We start from the raw sequence: 22,543 nt of genomic DNA, 5'->3' as shown, positions 1-22,543 counted from the left end.
TAATGCTAAACCACATTGTTCTGTTAGAAGGATCAGTTTATCCACTTAACTCTTGCTTCTTCCCCACCCAGATAAATTCTTTCAACTCTTTATTATTTATTGTCCACAACTTCTTCTCTGGTTGATAAAAATAGGTCTGATCTGTATGTAAAACTAAAAGGACAAAAAACATTTTCACTACTTGTATCCTGCTATAAGTATCTATGAACAAGAGTCTCCATTTTCTCAGTTTTTGTATTATTTTTTGTTTAGTTTCTTCCCACATATCCTTATCTGCTGTAGTAGAAGATTTTTAATCTGTACTCCTAAATACTTTGTCGTATTATGTCCCCGTATATATGGCTATTGCTGAACCAGTTTTTATGTGTCTACATAATTTACAGCAATAGCCTTTGTTTTATCCTCATTAATTTTATATCCAAAAATGTTCCACAACACCGAGATGTTCTTTTCTGGATGTATTAGGGACAAAATAACATTATCTGCAAATAAAGCCAACTTTTCTTGAGTACCTTATCAATTATATCCTTGCATTTTCAGTCTCTTATTTTATTTGCCAGTGTCTGTAAGCATAATGTAAATATACAAAGAGTCAGTGGTACTGTTTTGAGGATTTTTGCCTAGCTGTGTTCTCCGAAACTCCAGGATAATGTTAAAAATGAGATTTTATATTTTCCATTGGATAGAGATTTAGTTTTTGCACCATCAACTGTAATAAAAGGGGTGAGTTGATGCAGGGAATATCATAAGGGTTGTCTTCTCTCCTTTTTCAAATGTGTGAATCTCTAACTCCTCTTCCAAATTTGGCAAAAAAAAAAAAAAAATAATAAAAAAATAAACAGTCTCAACAAAGTAACTGTAAACATATGTTTAAGAAGAAATGGCATTCTGAAGCATCCCAAAACCAAGGACAGTCCAACAAATCAAAATGACTGTTTAAGGGATCTTATCACCCCCTCCCACCCTAGTAGCCCCCTTTTCCCTCCAGAAAGTTTGATTCTCCACTTTTTCCATTGGCAAATAATAGTTTCAGACAAATTGGTTCTGAAGATCATTCATTAAGGTTACAGATGGCAGTGGGGGGAAATGTCCCATTTCCAGAGGTAATTCCTTATCCACCTGATGACAGTGAGAGGAAATTTCTCCTGTACATGGATAATCCTTCGTACAACAGACCAGACTCTCTTTATTTCCACCTGTTCTTCATCACATGCTGTCCCAGGGTGTGAAAGAACCAATTCCTCCTTCCCAGGCTGGGAAAGGTTTTTATTTAATGATGTTTGTAGTGCCAAATAAAGAAAATGTTTGGAGACCACTTCTAGATCTTTCTTTCCTAAACCTGTTTGTTATAATGCCCAACTTTAGAATTATGTCATTTCTTAACCTGTTACCTCTTCTTCCTCTTTCAAGTTTTCTGGTAACATTAGATCTCAAACGTATTTATCATCACATCACCATTCATTCAGTTTTTAGGCATTTCTTAAGGTTTTATGTATCTGGAACACATTATCAGTTCTCTGATGCACCCTCTGGACTATCAAGTGTACCAAGAGTGTTCACAAAGTGTCTAGCTCCAGTTATACCTCTTTGTAGGCAACTTGCTTATCTTTGCAGAGTCTTTTTCAAAGTATCAGGAATCTCTCACTTGGGTGAAACATCTCTTACAGAGAGCATTCAAAAAATGTTTTTGATTCCTTCACACAAGATTGTGCTCCTGAGGTATCAATTGTGTACCTCAGTTCAAAGGGCTTTTCTTCCACAGGAAAAAAAATAGATCTATATTTAGATCTATTTCTAAGGTTTTCCACTCAGACTTTCATCACTGCTGTGGAATAACTCATGTTTTTGGGTTGCATGGCATCTATGATTCTCATGATACCCTTGGCATGAGAAAGATACAAACCCCATTGTTGGGGTTTGTCAGAAGATAAATTACTTGGTAAAGACAGGAGATATACTTAAATCCATGTCTTTCCTTTTCTCTCCCTGTTCCAAAGCAGTCAGTTCACACAGATGCCTAGGACTTTCCTGGGAAGCAGTTTCAGGAGGGATAAAAGTGTAGTTGCCTGTGCTGATGTCCAGAAATGGAAATTTCACTCAAGAGGCTGAACACCAAGTTAACAGTTTGTTTCTAGCTCTCTCAGTGTGAAAACAGAAACTCAGTAGAGAAGGCCAGTAGACTTGTATTTATGGGTGAATTTCAGTAACTGGGTAGTAAGTAGGGTCTATATTAGAACGTCAGCAGGGCAAAAGAGCGAATGCCCTCACATCAACAAATCTTAAGCAAAACCACTAAATCTTGAATGGCCAGAATAGTGATTTTTTTCCCAGGGAAAATAAAATCACTGGGCCATTGCTGAGAATTTGCCATCTGTAGTGTGATCTCGGAGTTGGTATATTTAAGTAGGGGGGTTATGGGGTGCACATTCCCCCACATCAGGAGGTGTGGGGCGTGAAGCCCCCCTACTTTATTTTGCTTTTTTTTTTTTTTTTTTTTTTTTTGGCCCAGTGATTTTTTTTTTCCCTGGAAAAAAAATTGCTGTTCTGGCTATTTGAGATTTAGTGGTTTCACTTAAGATGTGTCAACATATGGGTGTTCGTTCTTTTGTCCTGTCAACATTCTAATATAGACCCAGTAAGTACACTGCCTGGATGCCAGGGATAAAGAAATACAGAAGACTGGAAAAAAATCAGCTACAAAAAATGAGGAAGAGGCACTGACTAGGGAGAGTTCTGCAGCTATTCAGCAAAAAGTAATGCAACCTTCAGACATGACTTCCAATAATCTACCGGATGATATAAGACAACTGCATACAGACCTGGTTAAAATAAACAAAACACTGATAGAGTGTATCAACACAAACATCAAAAGGCTGGAAGAAATGGAAGAAGCTTTAAACACTTATTCAGATGAGGTGATAAAGCTGCAAAAATTAGAGGTTGAAATGAAGAAAAGGCTGGCTGAATATAGACTGTTAAGGGAGAGATGCTTCAAAAAATAATAGAATTAGAGGACAGAGCGCATAGGGAAAACTTGAGACTTTCATCTATACCAGAAAAGCTGGAAGGAACAGACCTCATTAAATTTATGAAAGCACAAATAAGCAACTGGACTGGTATTCCACAGCAGGACTTATTAATTGAATGGGCACATTGTGTGCATGCTCCAAATCTAGCTATAAGAAAGTAACCTAGACCTTTAATAGTAAGGATGCAATCCTACCAGCAGAAAGAGTTAATTCTAAAAAAACTGTGGCAGAAGGACAAAATACTAAAAATAGGTGACAGCAGAGCATTTGTGGAGAATGATTACTTATTGTTCACCAGGCAAAAGAGAAGTAAATTCATTCCTATATTCAGAGAATGTTGAGACGTAGGTGTGAGATTCAAACTGGTGTATCCAGCTATCTTCAAGGTATTCTTCCCTGGAGGGACAAAAATCATTTGTTTTTGATGAAGGAGGAAGTAAGTTTGTCCAACAAAAATTGAGCTGTGAAACAGGAGGAGATTCGGTTTCTTGTTCCTCTGGTAATAAAAGACAATAGCGAGACTGCACCTGTCAAACCTTTTCCAGTATTTCAATGGAAAATATTGGAGAGAAGGAAGGGAGCACGAGAGTGGACTAGAAGAATCTAAACTACATTGGAAATGAAGCAGAGACAGGATTTGGGTGATGGAGAACAACAGTGATAAAATCAGTAACTTAATGTGGGATTACAATGTAGTAATTAGATTTATGAAATATGACAGCACAAGAAAATCTGGAAATATTGGGCTTCTTCAAAATGTGTTTGATGAGTGGGGCACTCTAAAGTATATGCCCTACTTAATGTCATTAATGTTCAGAAAATGCTTTGGGGAGGGGAAGAGAGGGAAAAACACTAACTGTAAGTAAAAAAAAACACTTTTTTCTTAATAGTACTGTATCTGTGTTGCATGGTTTACTTTGCATGCTGTTTTTGGGTGTAATGGGGATTGTAAACTGGTGGTGTTTTTATTTTTCTCCTCTCTTCTCTTTTTCTTCCTATGTAGTTTTGAGAAACATAGGCAATATAATGAAGAAAAAAAAGGAAAAAGGGAGCCTGGTTACGGGAGCATGACAGAGTTCAAATCAATGTGCTTTTTGTCATTCTTGCATAGGGAAATGACTGATTAAGGACTCTTGTTTTAAGACAGAGAGCAAGTAATTGAAAAAGAATATTGGGTTCTCCCATTCGATTCCTGGCTGGAGTGCGGGGAGTGCCTTCTGTGTGGAGTCTACATGTCCTCCCCGCGGTTGCATGGGCGTTCGAAAGACATGCTTAAATGGGTGTGCCTTCATTGAAGGTTGAACGTTGAGCTGGCACCTCGGCGTTCGTGAAAATCTACTGCCAATCATTAGCAGACCGGAGTTCCGCTGTGGCAACCCCTAACCAGGAAAAGCCGAAAGACAACAACAACATAAGGCTTTTTTTTCTAGCACTTGCAGATATGTATATTAAGTAGCATTTCTGCAGCTGGTCTTCAGACCTCCGTGGAGATAATCTGATAAAGAGAAACTGGAGACAGTCTGGTGGAAGTGGATTGGCTGAGGGAAAAGAAGAAAAAAGAACAAAGAAATTGACTATGACATAATGTTCCCTGAAAACAGTTAGGGGTTTAGCCAGGTGTGACCAATTTAGGTTTGGGGGAGATACCTTTGTTAGAGAGTTTAATGAGAAGTAGAGGGTGGGAGACAGTATCAACGGCATTAGAGAAGTCAGTAAAGAGTGAGGATACAATTTTGGTTGCAAACATCATACATCACATATAATCTTCTATACAGTCATTGTCAATCACACATCACATAGCTCATTAAATTCCTGCCTTCCCTTAAAAATTGCCTTTTGCCATTGTGCTGTAATCAGATTTGTTAAATACACCATTTTAAGTAGGACAAGATGTCAAGGTTCATAAGACTCAAGGAGTGCAATTATATTAGTCAATTCATAGTATGTGTAAGCACAAAATTATTGGTAAACAATTCAAGTGAATGCATACATGTGAACAAAAGACAGTACCTGTAACCCAGTTAGAAATGCAAACACTTTTAGACAAAGTGTTCCACCTACTAGCTGCAGTGTTAATTGGCCAAGACTTTTTTCATTTCGAAGATCTTTGGAAAAAGAGGGGCATGCACCTGTTTATGCTATCATCGATACATAGACATAGCAAACAAAACAGTGTGAAATTAGAAATCTTGAAAGGAACTAAGATTTGGATCTGGGTATATTAGTTAGATAAACCTGACACTGAGTTCTATCAAAATACTCTCGTAAATGAGACAACAAAACAAGTCAATACAGAAAATGAAAGGAGAGGACCCATAATTAGAAGTGCCTTAAGAGAAGTGGAAACAAAGAAAAGGGAAATGGAACAGTGTCATAAGCTTCTCCCTCGTATACCAAAGCAGAGATCCAGACAGTTCCCTTCTTCTGCAGTTAAACAAAATGCCTCCATTGCATGACAGGAAAAAAATAACAGAAATGGAGTCCCCTATGGTGCAGGCAAACTTAATGTCATAAATTAACCTGTCCCCACTCCCTTACTCTTGACTCTGTCAAGCTCCTGCAGTGAGTTCGCACAACAGCAAATGCTTTGTTGCTATAATATAGTAATGAATTTTGGGCGAGTTTCTTTATGATCCATGCAGTCAGGACATCAGACCATAGCACACCAGTGTAAGGCAGATGTTCTTCTTGTTTCACTGTTGCAGTCATTACATTTGGGTAATCTGCTGGCAGGTTGCCCTCAGTCAGCCTGAATTCCAAAGTCTTGGGTCCTGCGTCGGTTGCTGTCTCCTCTTCAATGACGCCAGGTCGTCAGGGGTATAAAACATGCAGCCCACGCCATTTTCTTTAGTCTTCCTTGACGCGTGCTGCCCGAAGCAGAAGCATTTCGCAGGTGCCGGTTGGCCGACTACTGAAATATTCGAGTTTGAGTTTCAGAACCGAAGTCTTCACTAAAGCTAAGTACCCCGTTGGGGAAACTTTTTTCTTGCTCCATACCGATGTCAGAAAAAGTTAATAATTGTATTACTTGTGGGAAGCAAATACCTCATAAGGATTTCCTTTTATACTGCATTCCTTGCCTAGGCCCTGATCACAATGTGCCTGGCTGTCGGTTTTGTGCTAGATTTAACCAACGCACTATTAAGCTTCGGTATATTTTTGACTCAAAGTATTTTGGAAACAGATTTAACTACCCGGAAATGTCATTGGATAACAATCCGACTACCGGAGTACATAAAAAACACAAAGAAAAGGACAGAGAAAGGCAATCAAGAGCAAAAACCGACGACGAAGCTTCTCTTAAGCCAGTCGCCGGTTCGCCGGTACTCAGTGAGGTGCTTTCACAACCCCTGATACTCGCTACCTTCAAGTCACAGGCCTCTACCGGCACCCATATGGAGTCCGACATGCCACAAGATACTCAAGGTATTGGACCTACGGATGTATCTCCCTCGGATGGGTCCAGAGCCACTGAGCAGGCACTGGCTTCTGAGGGTGTGTTCAGACCTCAACATCTGTATATCAAACAGACGACAGCTGCAAAACCAAAGACAAAAGCAACTTCTAAAACTAAAAAAATGACACATGAGCCACATGCACAGGCCTCTATGCCTAAAAAACAGATGATCAAAATGGCTGAAGACCTTATTACCTTGGTCAGTGATACCCATCCCCCTCCAGATAAGAGGCCTAGGCAAGGCACTGATTATGAATCTTCAGATCAGGTTTCTATTTCTTCTGATTCCTCCTCTGATCAGGAATTATCTATACCTCCCTAAGAGGATTCTGATGCAGAGGAGTCTGTGCCATCTGCTTCTCCTCCTGAGGATTATTAATTTGGGGAAACCTTGCATACTTTGAGGGAGCATTTTCACTGGGAGAGTCAAGATTTCTCAGAATCAAAAAAGAGGCTCAGTGATTTCCTTCTTCTCCCTCAGCACAGGCCTTTAGCCATTCCCCCTGTTTTAGACATTGTGGATGATGTGTTTTCGGAGTCAAGCTTGACCCCTGACTCCATACCTCCGTCTCCCAGTAAGCCTGACAGATATTACAGGGTCCCTGACTCACATACATTTTTATTTAGAAACCCTGCTGCTGATTCTGAAACTATTTCACAGGGTCCAAAGAGAGTTAAGGCCTCAACAGCAAAAAATCCTACCCCCTCTGACCGAGATTCAAGGGCACTGGACAGATGGTGAAAAAAGGTTTATACATCTGTAACCTTGGCAATCAGAGCCTTAAACTGTCAATTTCATATGCTTAAGTATCAACAACATGTAATGGGATTGCTAAAACAGAAAATGATGTTGATTTCTGAATGTGCAGAAAATAAAGAATTGCAGGAGTTATTGCATACAGCTGAACAGGTTGGATAGCATACTTTGCAATGTGATTTTGACTCCTTAGAGGCCTCCTGCAGGGCCGTAGTTACTGGATCTGTGATTAGGAGGCATGCCTGGCTAAAGGAACAAAATTTGCCTGATCATGTTAAAGCTAAATTGCTAGATGCACCTTTACAGCATGATACTCTGGTATTAAGGCAGAAGAGGTTTTAAAGAAAGTGGAAGACAAAGCTAAGTCTATGCAAACTGTTAAAGACGTCTTACAAGTGCAGCCACCAAGATTCAGTTGACACTGGCCTACAAAGAATTTGTCCATTCCTGTGTCTGTCAGACAGAGCTCAAAGGGGCAAATCCAGATGCCCTAAGGGTTCCAGATACCAGGCGCAAGATTCTTACAGGTCAGAGCAATGGGGTGCTTCTACCTCCAAATCTGGAGGAGGTAAAGTGCAAGCCTACAGAAAACAGTCCCAATGACTTCCCTCTGCCTACACCAAGCACTTATCTTTTGGCAGCACCCTTGGGGGGAAATTAGCATGTTTTGTTTTGTTCAAAATTGGCAGTTAATAACCCAGGACAAGTTGGTACTAAACATAGTATCACAGGGATACAGATTCCATTTCCACACTCTGCCAATGGTAAACGGTTGGCCAGATCTGCCAAAATATCAATGGGCAGAGGCACAGAAACAGGTTACGTCCCTCATGGATATGGGGGCCATTCAGCCAGTACCAGAACAGGAAAAAGGAAAAGGTTTTTACTCAAGACTGTTCTTGGTACCCAGAAAGGACAAGACCTGGCAGCCAATACTGGATTTATCAATTTTGAACACATACCTGGACATTCCAAAATTCAAAATGCTAACTTTACAGCAGCTTCTGCCCATGCTGGGCAAGAATGCCTGGCTGGTGACATTAGACCTAAAAGAGGCATATCTGCATGTCCCAATAAGACAATCGTGCAGAAGATACCTCAGATTCAAGACTGGCTTAATGCATTACCGATTCTCTGCACTGCCCTTTGGCTTATCTACTGCGCCCAGGGTCTTCACAAAGTGCCTGGCACCAGTAATTGCATTTTGCAGGCAAAAAAGTATACAGATATACCCTTACTTGGATGACTGTCTCATTCAAGCAGAGAGCAAGGACATTCTTCTTCAACACCTGGCATTTGTGAAAAGGCTTCTAACATGCCTAAGGTATACAATAAACTTAAAGAAATCACAACTGGTACCCTCTCAAAAGATAACACTCCTGGGTGCAAGCTTGAATACAACTGCCCGGATGGCTTACCTCACGCCAGAGAAGCAAAGGCAACTGACTACTTACTTCACACTGATGGTAACAAAAACCCAGTTATCTGCAAGACAAATTCTGCAGGCTTTGGGCTTCATGGCATCCTGCATCCTACTGATTCCATATGCAAGACTGCATATGAGGAAACTTCAGTGGTACCTAAAAAGTTTATGGAGTCAACATTCTCAGAGTCTGGGAACAATTGTCTCTCTTATTCCCTGCCTACAACAGGAGTTTCTATGGTGGGCAAAGGCATGTCACCAAAACATGGGACGGGCCTTCACTCTACCCCCTGCCAGCCAAACCTTAACAAGAGAAGCATCAGATTATGCCTGGGGGGCCCACATGGCAGGAAGATGCATTCAGGGCATATGGACCCCAAAACAAATGCATCTGCATATCAACCAGAAAGAGGTGCTAGCTGTTCAAAATACCCTAACAGCCTTCAAGGACTAACTTCATCCAGGACAACTACTGATAAAGACGGACAACACCACGGTCATGTGGTATATAAACAAGCAAGATGGCACACACTCATACCCCAGATTGGTGTTTTGTGATTTTTAATAAAAGATCCTTTCAAGAAGGAATTCTGGTTTCCGACCTCTATTTGGACACTCCTTGCAAGTCCTAATTTTGGTTTTGGTTGTCTTTTGACTTGCTTCCCCCTTTGCAGATTAGCCATGCCACTGTGGGACACAGCTTCAACCTACAAAATACATCTCCAAGCTCAATTCCTGCCATGAAAGCAAAATACTCTGGCAGACGACTTAAGCAGAAACCTTATGGACCCTCACGAGTGGAAACTAAATCCACACGTCTTCAGCATGATAACAGAGAAATGGGGGAGCCCAGACATAGATCTATTTGCCTCTCCTCAAAATTATCAATTGAAAAGATTCTGCACAAGGATTTATCACGGAGAAGCATGGAAGGTGGACGCCCTATCCTTCAGTTGGAGAAACCTATCAGTTTACGCCTTTCCTCCTCCTTCTTCCCAAGGTCCTCCTAAAAGTCAGACAAGAGAAACCAAAGATGATACTAATTGCCCCGGACTGGCCCCGCCAATACTGGAACCCAGTCTTAAGGAACTTGTCTCAATACCCAGCTTGGACCTTACCTCAAAGACCTCAACTACTGTCCCAGCAAAACAATCAGATCCTGCACAATCAGCTCCAGACACTGAACCTGGCAGCATGGCTGATCATGTAGTTATACAAACAACTCCTCTCAGTAAAGCTGTGATGGATGTCATTTTGGAAGCCAGAAGGCCTAGTACTAGAAAATCTTATGCTGATAAATGGAAGAGATTCTGTGCTTGGAATCAAGCACAAGGAACTGATACAGCAGAACCAAATATTCCTCAGATATTACAATATTTAACTGAGATGCTTGACAAAGGCCTATCGTTCTCTTCAATTAAAATCCATGCCTCTGCTATTTCGGCTCATTACAATACAGCGCCACCAATCTTTTCTCATCCTTTAATAAAGCAGTATCGTAGAGGACCAAAAATTTAAAGCCTCCTAGAAGAGCACCATTACCTGCATGGGACCTCAATTATGCATTGGAAAAGCTCACCCTGCCTTCGTTTGAACCAGCTGCTACCACTGATATAAAGTTCTTATCATGGAAAACAGCTCTGCTACTAGCAATTACTTCAGCAAGAAGAGTTTCAGAGCTACAGGCCCTCATGGCTGTAGAGCCTTTTATCATATTTTACCCAGGCAGGGTGTCTCTGAGGACAAATCCTACATGTATGTCTAAGGTGGTTTCCAGTGTGGCTCTTAACCAAACAGTTCATCTGCCAACCTTTTATCCAAATCCGCAGAACAAGGGGGAGAGAATTCTGCATTCCTTGGATGTACACAGACAGCTTAGATTCTACTTGAGCAGGACTAAAGCTCTAAGAAAAACTGAGCAATTACTAGTGACATATGCTACAGGATCAGAAGGAAAGGCTATTTCAAAGCAGACAATTTCAAAGTGGATAAGCCACTGCATCCATTTCTGCTACTTACACCATGGTAAACCTGTGCCCAAAGGCATTAAATCTCATTCCACCAGAGCTGCAGCTACTTCAGCAGCCTTTCTCAGAAGAGTACCAACCAAAGACATTCTAGAGGCTGCTACTTGGAGTTCTGTTCACACCTTTACAAAACATTACCATTTGCCTCTCTACTCTAAGTCCAGGGCAGGCTTTGCCACTGCAGTTCTGCAGGGCCTTGTAGCCGCTCCTAATGCTGTTTAGCTCCAGCCTCCCAACCATAGCTTTAGGATTCTACCCAGATGTAATGACTGCAACAGTGAAACACGAAGAACATAGTACAGTTGTGTACACTTACCATAAATGTATTTGTTCAAGTGTATTCACTGTTGTAGTCCAGGTTACCCGCCCACCATCCTCCAGTCATTCTGGAGTTTATCTTTCCTTCTCTATCTTCTACAACCTATGTGGTGTATTTGCTTGTAGATGAAGGCAAAGTTTATATTGATGCATGTGTGTATGTGTGTATATATATATATATATATATATATATATATAAAAATTTTTCATGTATATATTTTTGCTACCTTTTTGGGGGCACCTGACATCTGGGGCAAGAAAAACTAAAGAAAATGGCGTCAGCTGCATGTTTTATACCCTGACGACCTGACGTCATGGAAGAGGAGACAGCAACCGACGCAGGACCCAAGACTTTGGAATTCAGGCCAACTGAGGGCAACCTGCCAGCAGATTACCCAAATGTAATGACTGCAACAGTGAATACACTCGAGCATCTATATTTATGATAAGTGTACACAACTGTACTTTTACATATGTACAGTAAGTAGCTGTTCCAACAAACTAAGTTTCCTTTTTCCCTGGTGTTGTAAAGCACACATTAGAAAATATTTACTGTTTAAAATATGGGTCTGTTGTATGCTGACATTTGCATTATTTTGTACTTCACTTATGTAAGTGGAAATTCTGGTGTATCTTTACTTTGTTTTAAAATAAGACCTGGTGAATCAGAATTGCACACATTAGAAAATATTTACTGCCTAAAATATAGGTCTGTTATGTATGGTGAATCAGAATTTGAAAGTATCATGTGAACATGTCTCTGAAACATCTGGATATTTACATTCATGTCAGTGTCCCCTAGTTGTGTAATTGTGATGACAGGCTATACCCTGTTGCTAGACATCCTGAGTTCAGGAACTTGTGTGTCCTGTTTAAACAAATGGGATGGGAAAATGAACCTCTGGAGACTACTGATTGCAGTATTACCCAGTAGAGTGCTAAACACAGGGCACAAGAGGCATGTATGTATTGGTCTTACATGTTCATGAATGCTAGTGCACAAGTATAGGAAATACATTTATATATACATTGTGCAGAGCACTGCCTTCTTAAAGCAAATTTGTGGTGCAGAAATTAAGCTGTTGATGAGTTAAAGCAACAACAGCATGAAGGGTAATTTAAAAAAGGCTTCTTAATGAGTTATTGATTGGGAAACATCACATCTGTCGATTACAGAAATAATCTTCTGTTTTATAAAAACATGAAAGTTGACCCTTGGTGTTCTCCAGCTTTTATAAGCATGCTGCAGGTCACACAGTCATGGGGAAAAGGCAAAACACCACTGAATGTAAAAGACCGATTCAGTAGTTTCTGACTATAGTGAGTGTTCACCTGTTAATTCACTAGGTTTCCTTAAAATAGATTAATTTTGTGATTTTTGTTTTATTGTAGTTGCCTTTATCTTGCATGCATGCATTCATTCACTGTTAATATCATATTCCTTTGCTGAAGAATGGCACATCTGTCTTAGTATATTTGCATTTTTATGTTATAGAATACGCTAAATTTGTATTTTAGACTAATGTATTATATCTGTGTATTATGTCTCATTCAGTTCCAGCAGAAACTCCGGAAGAGGAGCTAGTGGAAGAGAAGCTGGAGAAGGCAGTACATGAGGGTGAGGAGGAAGATGTTTCAGTTCAACCCAGTTTGCCTCCTGAAGCTGCTCAGGAGGGTGACTTGCACTTACTGTGGGAGGCTATTGCCAAGAAACGCAGGATGAGCAGAGAACCAACCTTGGATTCTATCTCTGAAGTACCTGAAGAAGATGATAAACTTCGGAAGAAGAAGCAAGAAGCAGCAGAGATCCCAGTGGATCTTGCAGATGGCTATTCCACTGCAGAAGATCTAGCTAAAACTGGAGAAACTGACTTCTCTGTAACTAGTTCTGATGATGAATCAAGAGCTAGTACTCCATCTCTTGTTTCCTATCTAAAAAAGGCTGGGCATTCTACTGTCAGTTTATCAGGTAAGGCTCAAACCATTTCAACCACCAAATTTTGGAAACACTGGGAAGTAGGAGATGCTGACATTACTACCAGCAAGCCTAGTACTGCGACTGAGACAACAACAACGACAACTACTGAGGATGAAGATGCATCAATGTCTGAAGCTGCTGTGAAAATACAGGCTGCTTTCAAAGGTTACAAAGTGAGGAAAGAATTAAGAAGCCAAGGAGCTCCAGTCTTTGGAGAAGTTTTCAAAGATTATATTTGTGAACCTGGAGGAACTATCCATCTAGAATGTGTTTCTCTTAGTAAAGCTGACCTTAAGGTTCAGTGGTTGAAAGACGGGGAAGATCTTTCTGATGGACGCCATTATCACATTGACACATATAGTGATGGAACATGTTCATTGATCATTACAGGCTTAGATGTCAAAGACACAGGAACCTACACTTGTAACATTTCCAATAGGTTTGGCATGGCTTCTCACAGTGCCAAGGTTGTGGTTGTTCAACCACCAGAACCTTTTAAGAAACGTAAGCCACTTCCAGCATCTTATAGTGCTGACAGTGAAACTGAGACATCTTCTGGAAGTGAAATGGATGATGCTTTCCGTAAAGCTGGAAGAAGACTTCGCAAGCTGTTCAGCTCAAAATCATCACAAGAAATGTCTGATCTTGAAGAAGAAAGTTTTGTTAGTGCTGAGGAGGGAGAATTGGAACCTGAAGATAAGCAGGCTTGTCGTGAAGATGATAAGTATATCTATATCAAATTTGACAGCCTTGCAGAAGCCCAGATGGCAGCAAATAAGTTTAGGAGCTTGTTTTCAGCACAGGGAGTTCAAGTTGATGTTCTGAATCAAGGTTTTAGGAAGACGGAGCTTCGAATTATGAAGATGGTTCCTGGTTTAACAGAACAAGAACTTCCAACTCCTACTGTAGAAAAGCCACAGGCTGCTTTGAGTACTAAAGATTCTGGTTAGTATTGCATGATTATTTTGATTATATGGACAAATTACTGACATTGTGCTGTTTGTTAACTCTTAAGAAACTACTTGCTTCAGATGTGTAGAAAGGCTGAAGGGCACATGCTAAACATCCAGTACTGAACTGCATTATGCTTGCAATGCAATGGATTTACTGTCATGTTATTTTTCCCTGAGCTGTTCATCATATAGAAAATCATTATATCATGAAAGCTTTAGCAGCAGTTAATCAAATATTATCTCTTCTTGAACTTCCTGTTACCTCTAGATATTCTGTTGTACTGCGTATTACAAGTAGTACAAGGTTAATCATTTTAGTTTTACCCTGTACCCCAACATTGAAAGAACAACTAAACAGACCACACTTGTGGGTAAATACTAGCATTATCCACACATTCTTTTGTGTGTGTGTGTTTATTACACAATGGCTTTTTTCTGCAATCAGTGTTTTAGTAGTCTATTTTTTTCTCCAATCAAAAAGTATGTCCTTCTCATAATCCCACCAATTAGTAAAAGTTTACAGTGGCATAATAAAAAATGTAAAGTCTGAACATAAATATTAAAATAAATTGCTACAACTCTCCCTTTCAGTGACAGTTTCACGTACTACTTGACTTGATATGGTTTCAGAGATGTTGTTTTTCATTTAATATAATAATGAACACTAGACTTTTCAAAACAGCAGATCCAATATAGTTAACGATGTGCTTATATGATCAGGAAGAGTTGTCTGTTGCTCTGTAACCACCTGTAGCAGTGGTGCACCAAACTGGTATAGGGGCAGGGCTATAACAAAATTATTAAATTTGCAACTAACCAGCCCAAAAAAACTCATCACTACAAAGCCCTCCCATCAACTTGGCTTGCTTGAACTTCCTAATAAGTGTCCTACTCCCAGCTAAAAGAGAATATAACACCCTTACGTAATGAAAAAATGTCCATTAGGAGGTAACTTGTACAATGGTATACACCAAGAGACATTTGGTTAAAAAAAATTTTGTCATGGCACACACATTGTACATCTCTTACAAAGATTTCTTATATTTCACATACATAGCTAGACTCTGGAACTGCAGCCCAGTCTCACATCAACAATCCCACAGTACTTAAATAGTTACAAAAATACTTAAGCATTTGTTTTTAGCATCAGGAATTTAGGTTGGGCATCTACTACACTCTTCTGCTTCCTTACGCCAAAATGCATTCACCATAAACAGAAAAAAATAGATTTGAACACTTAAACTTAAAACTGTTACCCTAGATCAGTTGTCCTGATAGCATAGTAATGCTTCTATATCCTTCTGTTTGGCATCCTGGTAGCTTTACTGATCTAAAATCCTGAGCATTTTTCCTAGAAAACCACACAGATCACATTACTTGATTTACACTAAAATACATCCAGAGCTAAATGCAATTCGCCTCTTAAAAATCCACTTTAGGTATGCTGGAATATATAATTATTGTAATTGCAGTCTCCATGTATTCTCATCTCTCTTTTAGTTACCATTCCTGCTTTTTTTATAACTCCCATTTACATAAACTTTTAATGATCTCCTTTTGTATATATAAATTCTGGCCAATTTCGTAATGCTTCTGATTGATTTGGGAAGGCGCTAAGCATTTTCAAATTATCAGAAATAATGTTTTAATGCCATCACTATCCAAAGAGTTCTACAATTTCAAGGATCTTCTACTATTATTCTCAATGGTGATCTCTTTGTTCATGGTACCCTAATTCTATAAATAACTCATATTTACTCTTTTTGTATTGAAACACTCCCTTAATCAATAAGGTTACTAAGAACTTCAGCTAGGAAGTTCACAGGATGGTTGTATGTGTTACTTTATACTTAAAAGATGTTCTTATGATTAATTAGTTTGATTCAGTATTATTTACAATTGATAGAAGTTAGAACATTTCTTAAGACTAAATGTATGACAGATCCTTTCAGTGTGGAACATGGACATTTTTCAGACATGAAATGAGGAATGTTCCTTGTAATGAGGTACACTTGAGAGGTTTGACCTAAAGACTAGAATAAGGCAAGGTGATGTACGGTACTCTTGCTGCGATATGCATTAAAGTAATAAAACATCTGTGTCCATTGTGATGTGCTGCAACAGCAACACACCTCTCACACTAATGGTTTTCTTGAAATAGCAGCAGAAACACCTAAGGTTAGTACAGTAAACTCTCAGTTAACTGGCACTAATGGGGATTGGTAGATGTCGGATAACTGTAGCTTCTGGTTGCTTGAGAGTTACTATTAAAAAGAGGCCTAATACTGTACCGTATACTATACCATACCTACCATAAACACTGTATGGATTTGATTTTAATATTGAAATACAGTAATTAAAAGCCTGGCTGGAATAATAATATTTTAAATGTATATTTCTGCTAGAAAGCATGGCACGTGGAACAGTTTTCAATGGCACGCTGAGTGGATTGGAACTGAATTAACTGAAATGAGAGAGAGTGAGTGAATGCATATATGACAGCAGAACAGATTGTGTGTGTCAGAGATCAGCAAGAGAAGGAATGAGTGAATGCATGTATGAAAGCAGAAGCGACCGTTTGTGAGACATCAGAGAGATGTATGAAAGTTGAATAGACAGTGTGTGATAGATCAGAGAGAGAAAGAGTGAGTGAATGCATGTATGAAAGCTGAAGAGACTATGGATGAGAGATTGGAGAGATGTATGAAAGTTGAACAGAGTGTGTGTGTGTGTGTGTGTGTGTGTGTGTGTGTGTGTGTGTGTGTGTGTGTGTGTGTGTGTGTGTGATCAGATTGAGAAAGAGTGAGTGAGTGCATGATTGAAAGCAGAAGAGAGTGTGTGTGAGAGAGTGAGTGAATGCACGTATGAAAGCTGAACAGACTGTGTGTGAAAGAGATCGGAGAGATGTATGAAAGCTGAAGAATGTGTGTGGGAGATTAGAGAGAAACAGAGAGTAAGTACATGTAAGAAAGCAGAAGAGACTGTGTGTGTAAGAGATCAGAGAGAGTGAGTGAGTGATTGTATGTATGAAAGCAGAAGTGACTGTGTGAGAGATCAGAGAGACGTATGAAAGCTGAACAGAGTGCGCGTGACAGAGAGAGAGAGTGAGTGAATGCATGTATGAAAGCTGAAGAGTCCATGTGTGAGAGAATGTGCAATCTAATGCAAACTGAGAGAGTGTGGAGCAAGTGTTGCCATTTTAGCAATTTGACTTGTTTGGATTGACTTGTTCTCAGGTTGGGGAGAGAGGGAATTTATTCCTATCTTCCTTTTTAAAACTCAAGCTTTAAAAACAAAGTATGTTTCGGGGGGGGGGGGGGGGCAGAAAGTGCAACACATGAAAACTGAATTTTTCATACTGTTCTGTATTTCTTCATTTATTTTTTTTTTGCCGGTTGCTTGAGTACCAGTTAATTGAGAGTTTACTGTAATCAGTCTTGCTAGTGAGAATGACAGACAGTGTCCTTTAGCTACATACTTTTATTTCCAGGCACAAGCTGCATGCCTGTCTCTAACATTTACAGACAAACATGCACTATATGTGTAACTGACTACCACTTCCGCCCACTAGGTTAGTGCAGCATGGGGCGTTCAGTCCATGATTGGCAGGCGCTCCTTCCGTGATTGACAGTGGGTGCAGGTGGGGCAAAGTGGCTAGTTATTAACAGTACGTATACCCTACAACATATCTCTCAATTGTCCCAGATTTTGACACAAATTTTAGCTCAGTCCCTCTTAATCCCTCCTAAAACTGGTCACTTTTGGAGATGTGGTGGTGGGTTACACTTAATAAATAATGACAGTATAATTAGAGTTATGGACTTTTTTTACTTCAGAAACTGTATATTAATTCACATTAACTTATTCTTTTAACAACTCAAGTTAACAGTATTAATGTTTTAAAAAGTATCCTTGATTATCCATGATTATTTTTGGATTTGTCCCTGTTTGTCTTAAGATTTGTCCCCATTTAGTTGAGAGTTATGCCTTAGGAACTATGAAAAATGAATATGAAAACAATAAACAAATACCATATCTATTACTTATGAAGCCATTTCTTATTAAAACATATGGAACTACAGAAAATGAGTAAAATGAACACTTGTGTCATTAAAAGTAAAGCAAAGCTGATGTAGTACACAGACGTGAACACATGCAGAGGTTGAAGGTCAGCCAAAAGTAGGTGACAGCTTGTAATTTATTTATTTAGCATTTGGTAACCGGGAAAGTCCAACTGGGTCAGAAACTCATTTCAGCAGAGGCCCAGGGATAAAAGCTCCATTACTGCAAAAGTTCTCCATTAAAAAGCTTGCCTCTCAACTATCCCTGGTTTTCAGGGACGTCCCTGAATTTGACTCATATCTTAGCTCTGTCCTTCTTCATCCCTCCTAAAATGGATGACTTTTGCAGGAAAAACTGAGTGAACTGCACTTAATAAATACTGACAATAAATAAGGGTGTATACTCCTTTAACATCAAATGATATACATTACTTCACCTTCCCTTATTCTGTCAGTGTCCCACATAAATAGTACTAACAGTTTAAAAGTGTCCTTGATTGTCCCTGATGTACTTTGGCTATGTCCCTGATTCTGTTGACATTTGTCCCTGTTTGGTTGAGAGCTATGTTAAAAAGTACAAAATGAAGAATCCCATCCATCACTGCAGGTAACACTCTAATGCTGGTACAGGTCAATCACACATATCAACTTTCCCTGCAGAAAACGGGGAGCACCAGAACAAATTCTGCTCCACAGAAACTTTAACACTTTATTAAAATAAGCACTGGTAATGTTATAAAATCAAATCTGTTATGGTTCAGCTTATTTACCTAGCCTTTGTTTCAGAATCATCTTTTACTGACAGTGTTGTATTAGTCTACAAAACAGCTTGCGTGGCTCTTGGCTTGTCCCCAGTATAGCATCTACCCACTTCCACTTCTATTAATTGTAGTCCACGGACGACAAACTCAGAAAGTTAAAACACCATATTTGGATTCCTAAAGTTTTTTTTTTAACAGCTGAAATCTTAAGGATATACATATAAAAGAAGTTTTTTAATCTAACTTTCAAAATTCTGTCTGAACTTCTCCTGACCTTTCTGAGAAAAAGTCAAACTTAAATAGATGGGGACGGGCTAGTACTTTCTGATCAACTTCATGGAGAAACAGCAGAGCTGGCACCAGTTATATACAGGAACCAATTCCCCTCAGAAGCAGTTTATTTGTATAACATGGTTTACATTCAGTAGACCTTCATGCTGGCATATGGTAAGGAGATATTGTACAAGGTTTGTACATTCACTTAAAACAGTAACTCTCACCAATCAGGGACAAATCCAGAAATACTCAGGGACACTTTACATTGACAGTAGGAGAATGGGAAATAATATACATTTTTTTTCTCAAGTGAAAGTGTAATTTACCACCATTTCTGCAAAAGTCACCAGTCAGGAGGGACAACGTTAAATGTGAATCAAAATTAGGACAGCTGAGTGATGATGTAACCCCTGGATAAACATATGCTAATATCTATTTATCGAGTGACTACACAATTAAAACTGAGCGAAAATGCATTTAAAATGAAGTAATGGGACAGCTGAAACAGAAGTACATTTGACTTTAATTCTGTGCTTTCCGCTTAGCATATCAATAATAATAATAATAATTGAATTACAGTACTGTAAGTTTCAAGTCACCGAGCTCTTAAAAGTCCCTTTTACACTGTGATGCACTCGTCACCAAAATAAGCATGTAGGCACTCGCAAATTAAATCCACATATGTACATACATACACACTTTTTGTAGAGAAAGAGTAGAAAAAAAACACGAGGAAGGAAAAATTAAGACACTACAATAATTTCACTCCTCCATGTTTCATTACCTAATGCACTCCAGTTAGGAAAATGCACAAAACACTTGTGCAGCATTATTGACGATGTCAAAAAAAAAAAAAAAATTATAGCAGCATTAATAGCTCTATGGGGTTGCCAAGCAGCCTAAAAAACACACTGAGTGGGGAGATAGCAAGGCTCTAAAGCTGTACACAACATGAACATTCGCACCTTTTGTAACACAAGCAGAAAGACCCAATTTAAAAGTCCGTACCGGTAGAAATAACTGTTCAAAGACAAAGTTTTTTTCTAAAGCTAAATGCTATTTTACTACACTTAAAGTGTGTACCCTCTATAGAACAAAAGTGTGTACCCTCTATAGAACAAAGTATAATGTCCGCTCTCAACCACAGAACAAAACATCTTTTTTGCGAATTTGTTTTTCATATAAAATAAATAATATTGCTGCATTTTTAAGTTCAATTTAAACCACAACTAGAAGACTCTGCATAATATATGCTGTAAGCACGCCAAACGCAGCAGTCGCTCAACTGTACCGCTTCATTGGCTCCTTGAAAATTGGTTCAATAAAAAGTTCAAAAAATTGGTTCATTTTTCAATGATACCCACTCGGGTATCATTGAAAAACTCATCAGCTTAAATGTTAACCCATACATCACAAGATGGGTTGCAAACTGGCTGAGTGACAGAACCCACAGGGTCAGAGTTGATGGAGCCATGTCAGACTCAAAGCCTGTCACAAGTGGTGTACCACAGGGCTCAGTCCTGGGCCCACTCTTGTTTGGCATCTACTTTTCCGAAGTACAAGCAAACACAGGAGGGTTATGGCTGACAAAGTTTGCAGATGACTGCAAACTGGGCGCCATAGTAGAAAACACATCTGACACAGATATCCTTCAGAAGGGTCTCACAGAAACGGATAACTGGTGCCAGAGCCATGGCCTAAAGTTAAATGCCAAAAAATGCATAGTCATACCCTTCGGGAAAAACAAGGTTACCCCTAGCTACCAAATAGGTGGCAATCCACTGAGTACAGAAGAAGTTATCAGGGACCTGGGGACCCAGGTTGATAGTAGTCTGTCATTCGACACCCATGTAGCTAAAGTAGTTAGGAAGACCTTCTACATTGCCCACCTTATCATGAAGGGATTCTCATCTAGATCAAGGGAGGTCATAGTCTCCCTATACTCATCACTCATCAGACCAATGATTGAGTACAATGCCCCATTCGGAATGTATCTGACCCGACACTTGCAGCAGCTGGAGAGGCCACAAAGTTCCTCACCAAAAGGATAAAGGGTCTCAAACATCTGTCCTATGCTGCCCGACTGAAAGAACTCCAGCTCTATTCAGTCGCTACCGCTTGCTCAGAGGTGACCTTTGCCTAACATACAAGGCCATGTCAAACCCAGATTTGATGAATATGCTTCACCTCAAAAAATCTAGATCCGTCAGAGCCACAAGGGCGGGAGACTTAAACCTCGACACGGCTATTAATAGGACGTGCTGGAGGGATAGATTCATCACCCAAAGACTCCCTATGCTGTGGAATAAAATCCCGGTATATGTGAGGCAGAGCACCTCGCTGGCCTTGTTCAAGAGAAATCTTGACCAATGGATGGGAGATCGCAGATATACCCCAGGGATTACCTCAGTGTCACTGCTCAACAGAGGCACAGCAAAATAATGGGTATAGTTCCCCATACTAAAGGGGTGGCGTAAGCCACAAAACTATGGGCTAGGCTTGTAAATGCCCTCGGGCAGATAGCCTAGTATGAACCTATGAACCTATGAACCTATGAAAAGAATTAGCAAATAATTACCTCAGTGCAGATCACTCCCTCACACTGGACAAGCAGTTTCAAACTTGTTTGTCCAACTGATCTTATTTTAAAATTAAACTGTCTTCTGTCTTATCACAAGGTTAACCAAGCTTTTACTCACAAAGATATCACAGCCGTCATCAACGCGCCTAAATTACAACGGAGTTGCAGTTGGAGGATCGTAAAAAAAAAAAAAAAAAAAAAAATCTGACTGCAACCTCCAATCGCATCTCCGATGTATTAATTAGGCGCACTAGTTGGGAAGAAAATATGCACGTCCTGATTAAAAAAAAAGCAAGTTTAAAAAGGGGCCGGCGGTCGCATTGCATCTTACTCGAGCATCTGGAGAGCAAGGACAACTATGTGAGAATGCTATTCATCGACTTTAGCTCAGCATTTAACACAGTTGTCCCTAAGCGGTTGATCAGTAAACTAGTACATCTGGGCATCAGCAAACACCTCTACAATTGGATCATGGACTTTTTGATTAACAGGCCACAGAAGGTTTGTGTGGGCAAGAATAACTCTAGGAGCATAACACTCAACACAGGTGTTCCTCTCGGTTGTGTTCTCAGCCCCCTACTATTTGCTGTCGTAACCCATGACTGCATAGCAAACTTCAGTACAAATCATATCATCAAGTTTGCTGATGACACCATATGGGTCTCATCAGGAGAGAGGACGAGAGTGCATACATAGAAGAGGTTAACACACCGATTGCCTGGTGTGCAAGAAACAACCTTGACCTGAATGTAAGTAAAACAAAAGAGATCATCGTTGACTACAGGAAGAGGCAAACACCCCATACAATGCTCCTGATCAACGGCGAGATGCTGGAAAGGGTATGCAGTACCAAATTCCTCCGAGTTCATATCTCTGATGATCTCTCTTGGTAAGGGAACACCTGTCTTAAAGTGAGAAAAGC

General features: G+C 39.7%; 1 protein-coding gene across 1 annotated transcript in view; it reads left to right on the top strand.

Annotated features, from left to right (window-relative positions):
• OBSCN (obscurin, cytoskeletal calmodulin and titin-interacting RhoGEF) overlaps positions 1 to 22,543 on the top strand; it is a 4,979,884-nt gene that overhangs the window by 4,234,404 nt on the left and 722,937 nt on the right. Inside the window, exon 68 of the mRNA XM_044066040.1 lies at positions 12,567 to 13,934. Coding sequence (XP_043921975.1) covers positions 12,567 to 13,934 — 1,368 coding nt within the window. The remainder of the gene's footprint in view (positions 1 to 12,566; positions 13,935 to 22,543) is intronic.

This window comes from Protopterus annectens, chromosome 3.part0, assembly GCF_019279795.1.
Source record: "Protopterus annectens isolate FY-2018-M chromosome 3.part0, PAN1.0, whole genome shotgun sequence".
In the NCBI taxonomy this organism is placed as follows: domain Eukaryota; kingdom Metazoa; phylum Chordata; order Ceratodontiformes; family Protopteridae; genus Protopterus; species Protopterus annectens.
The sequence above is the reverse complement of the archived record's forward strand: the minus strand, read 5'-3'. Positions and strand labels throughout refer to the sequence as shown.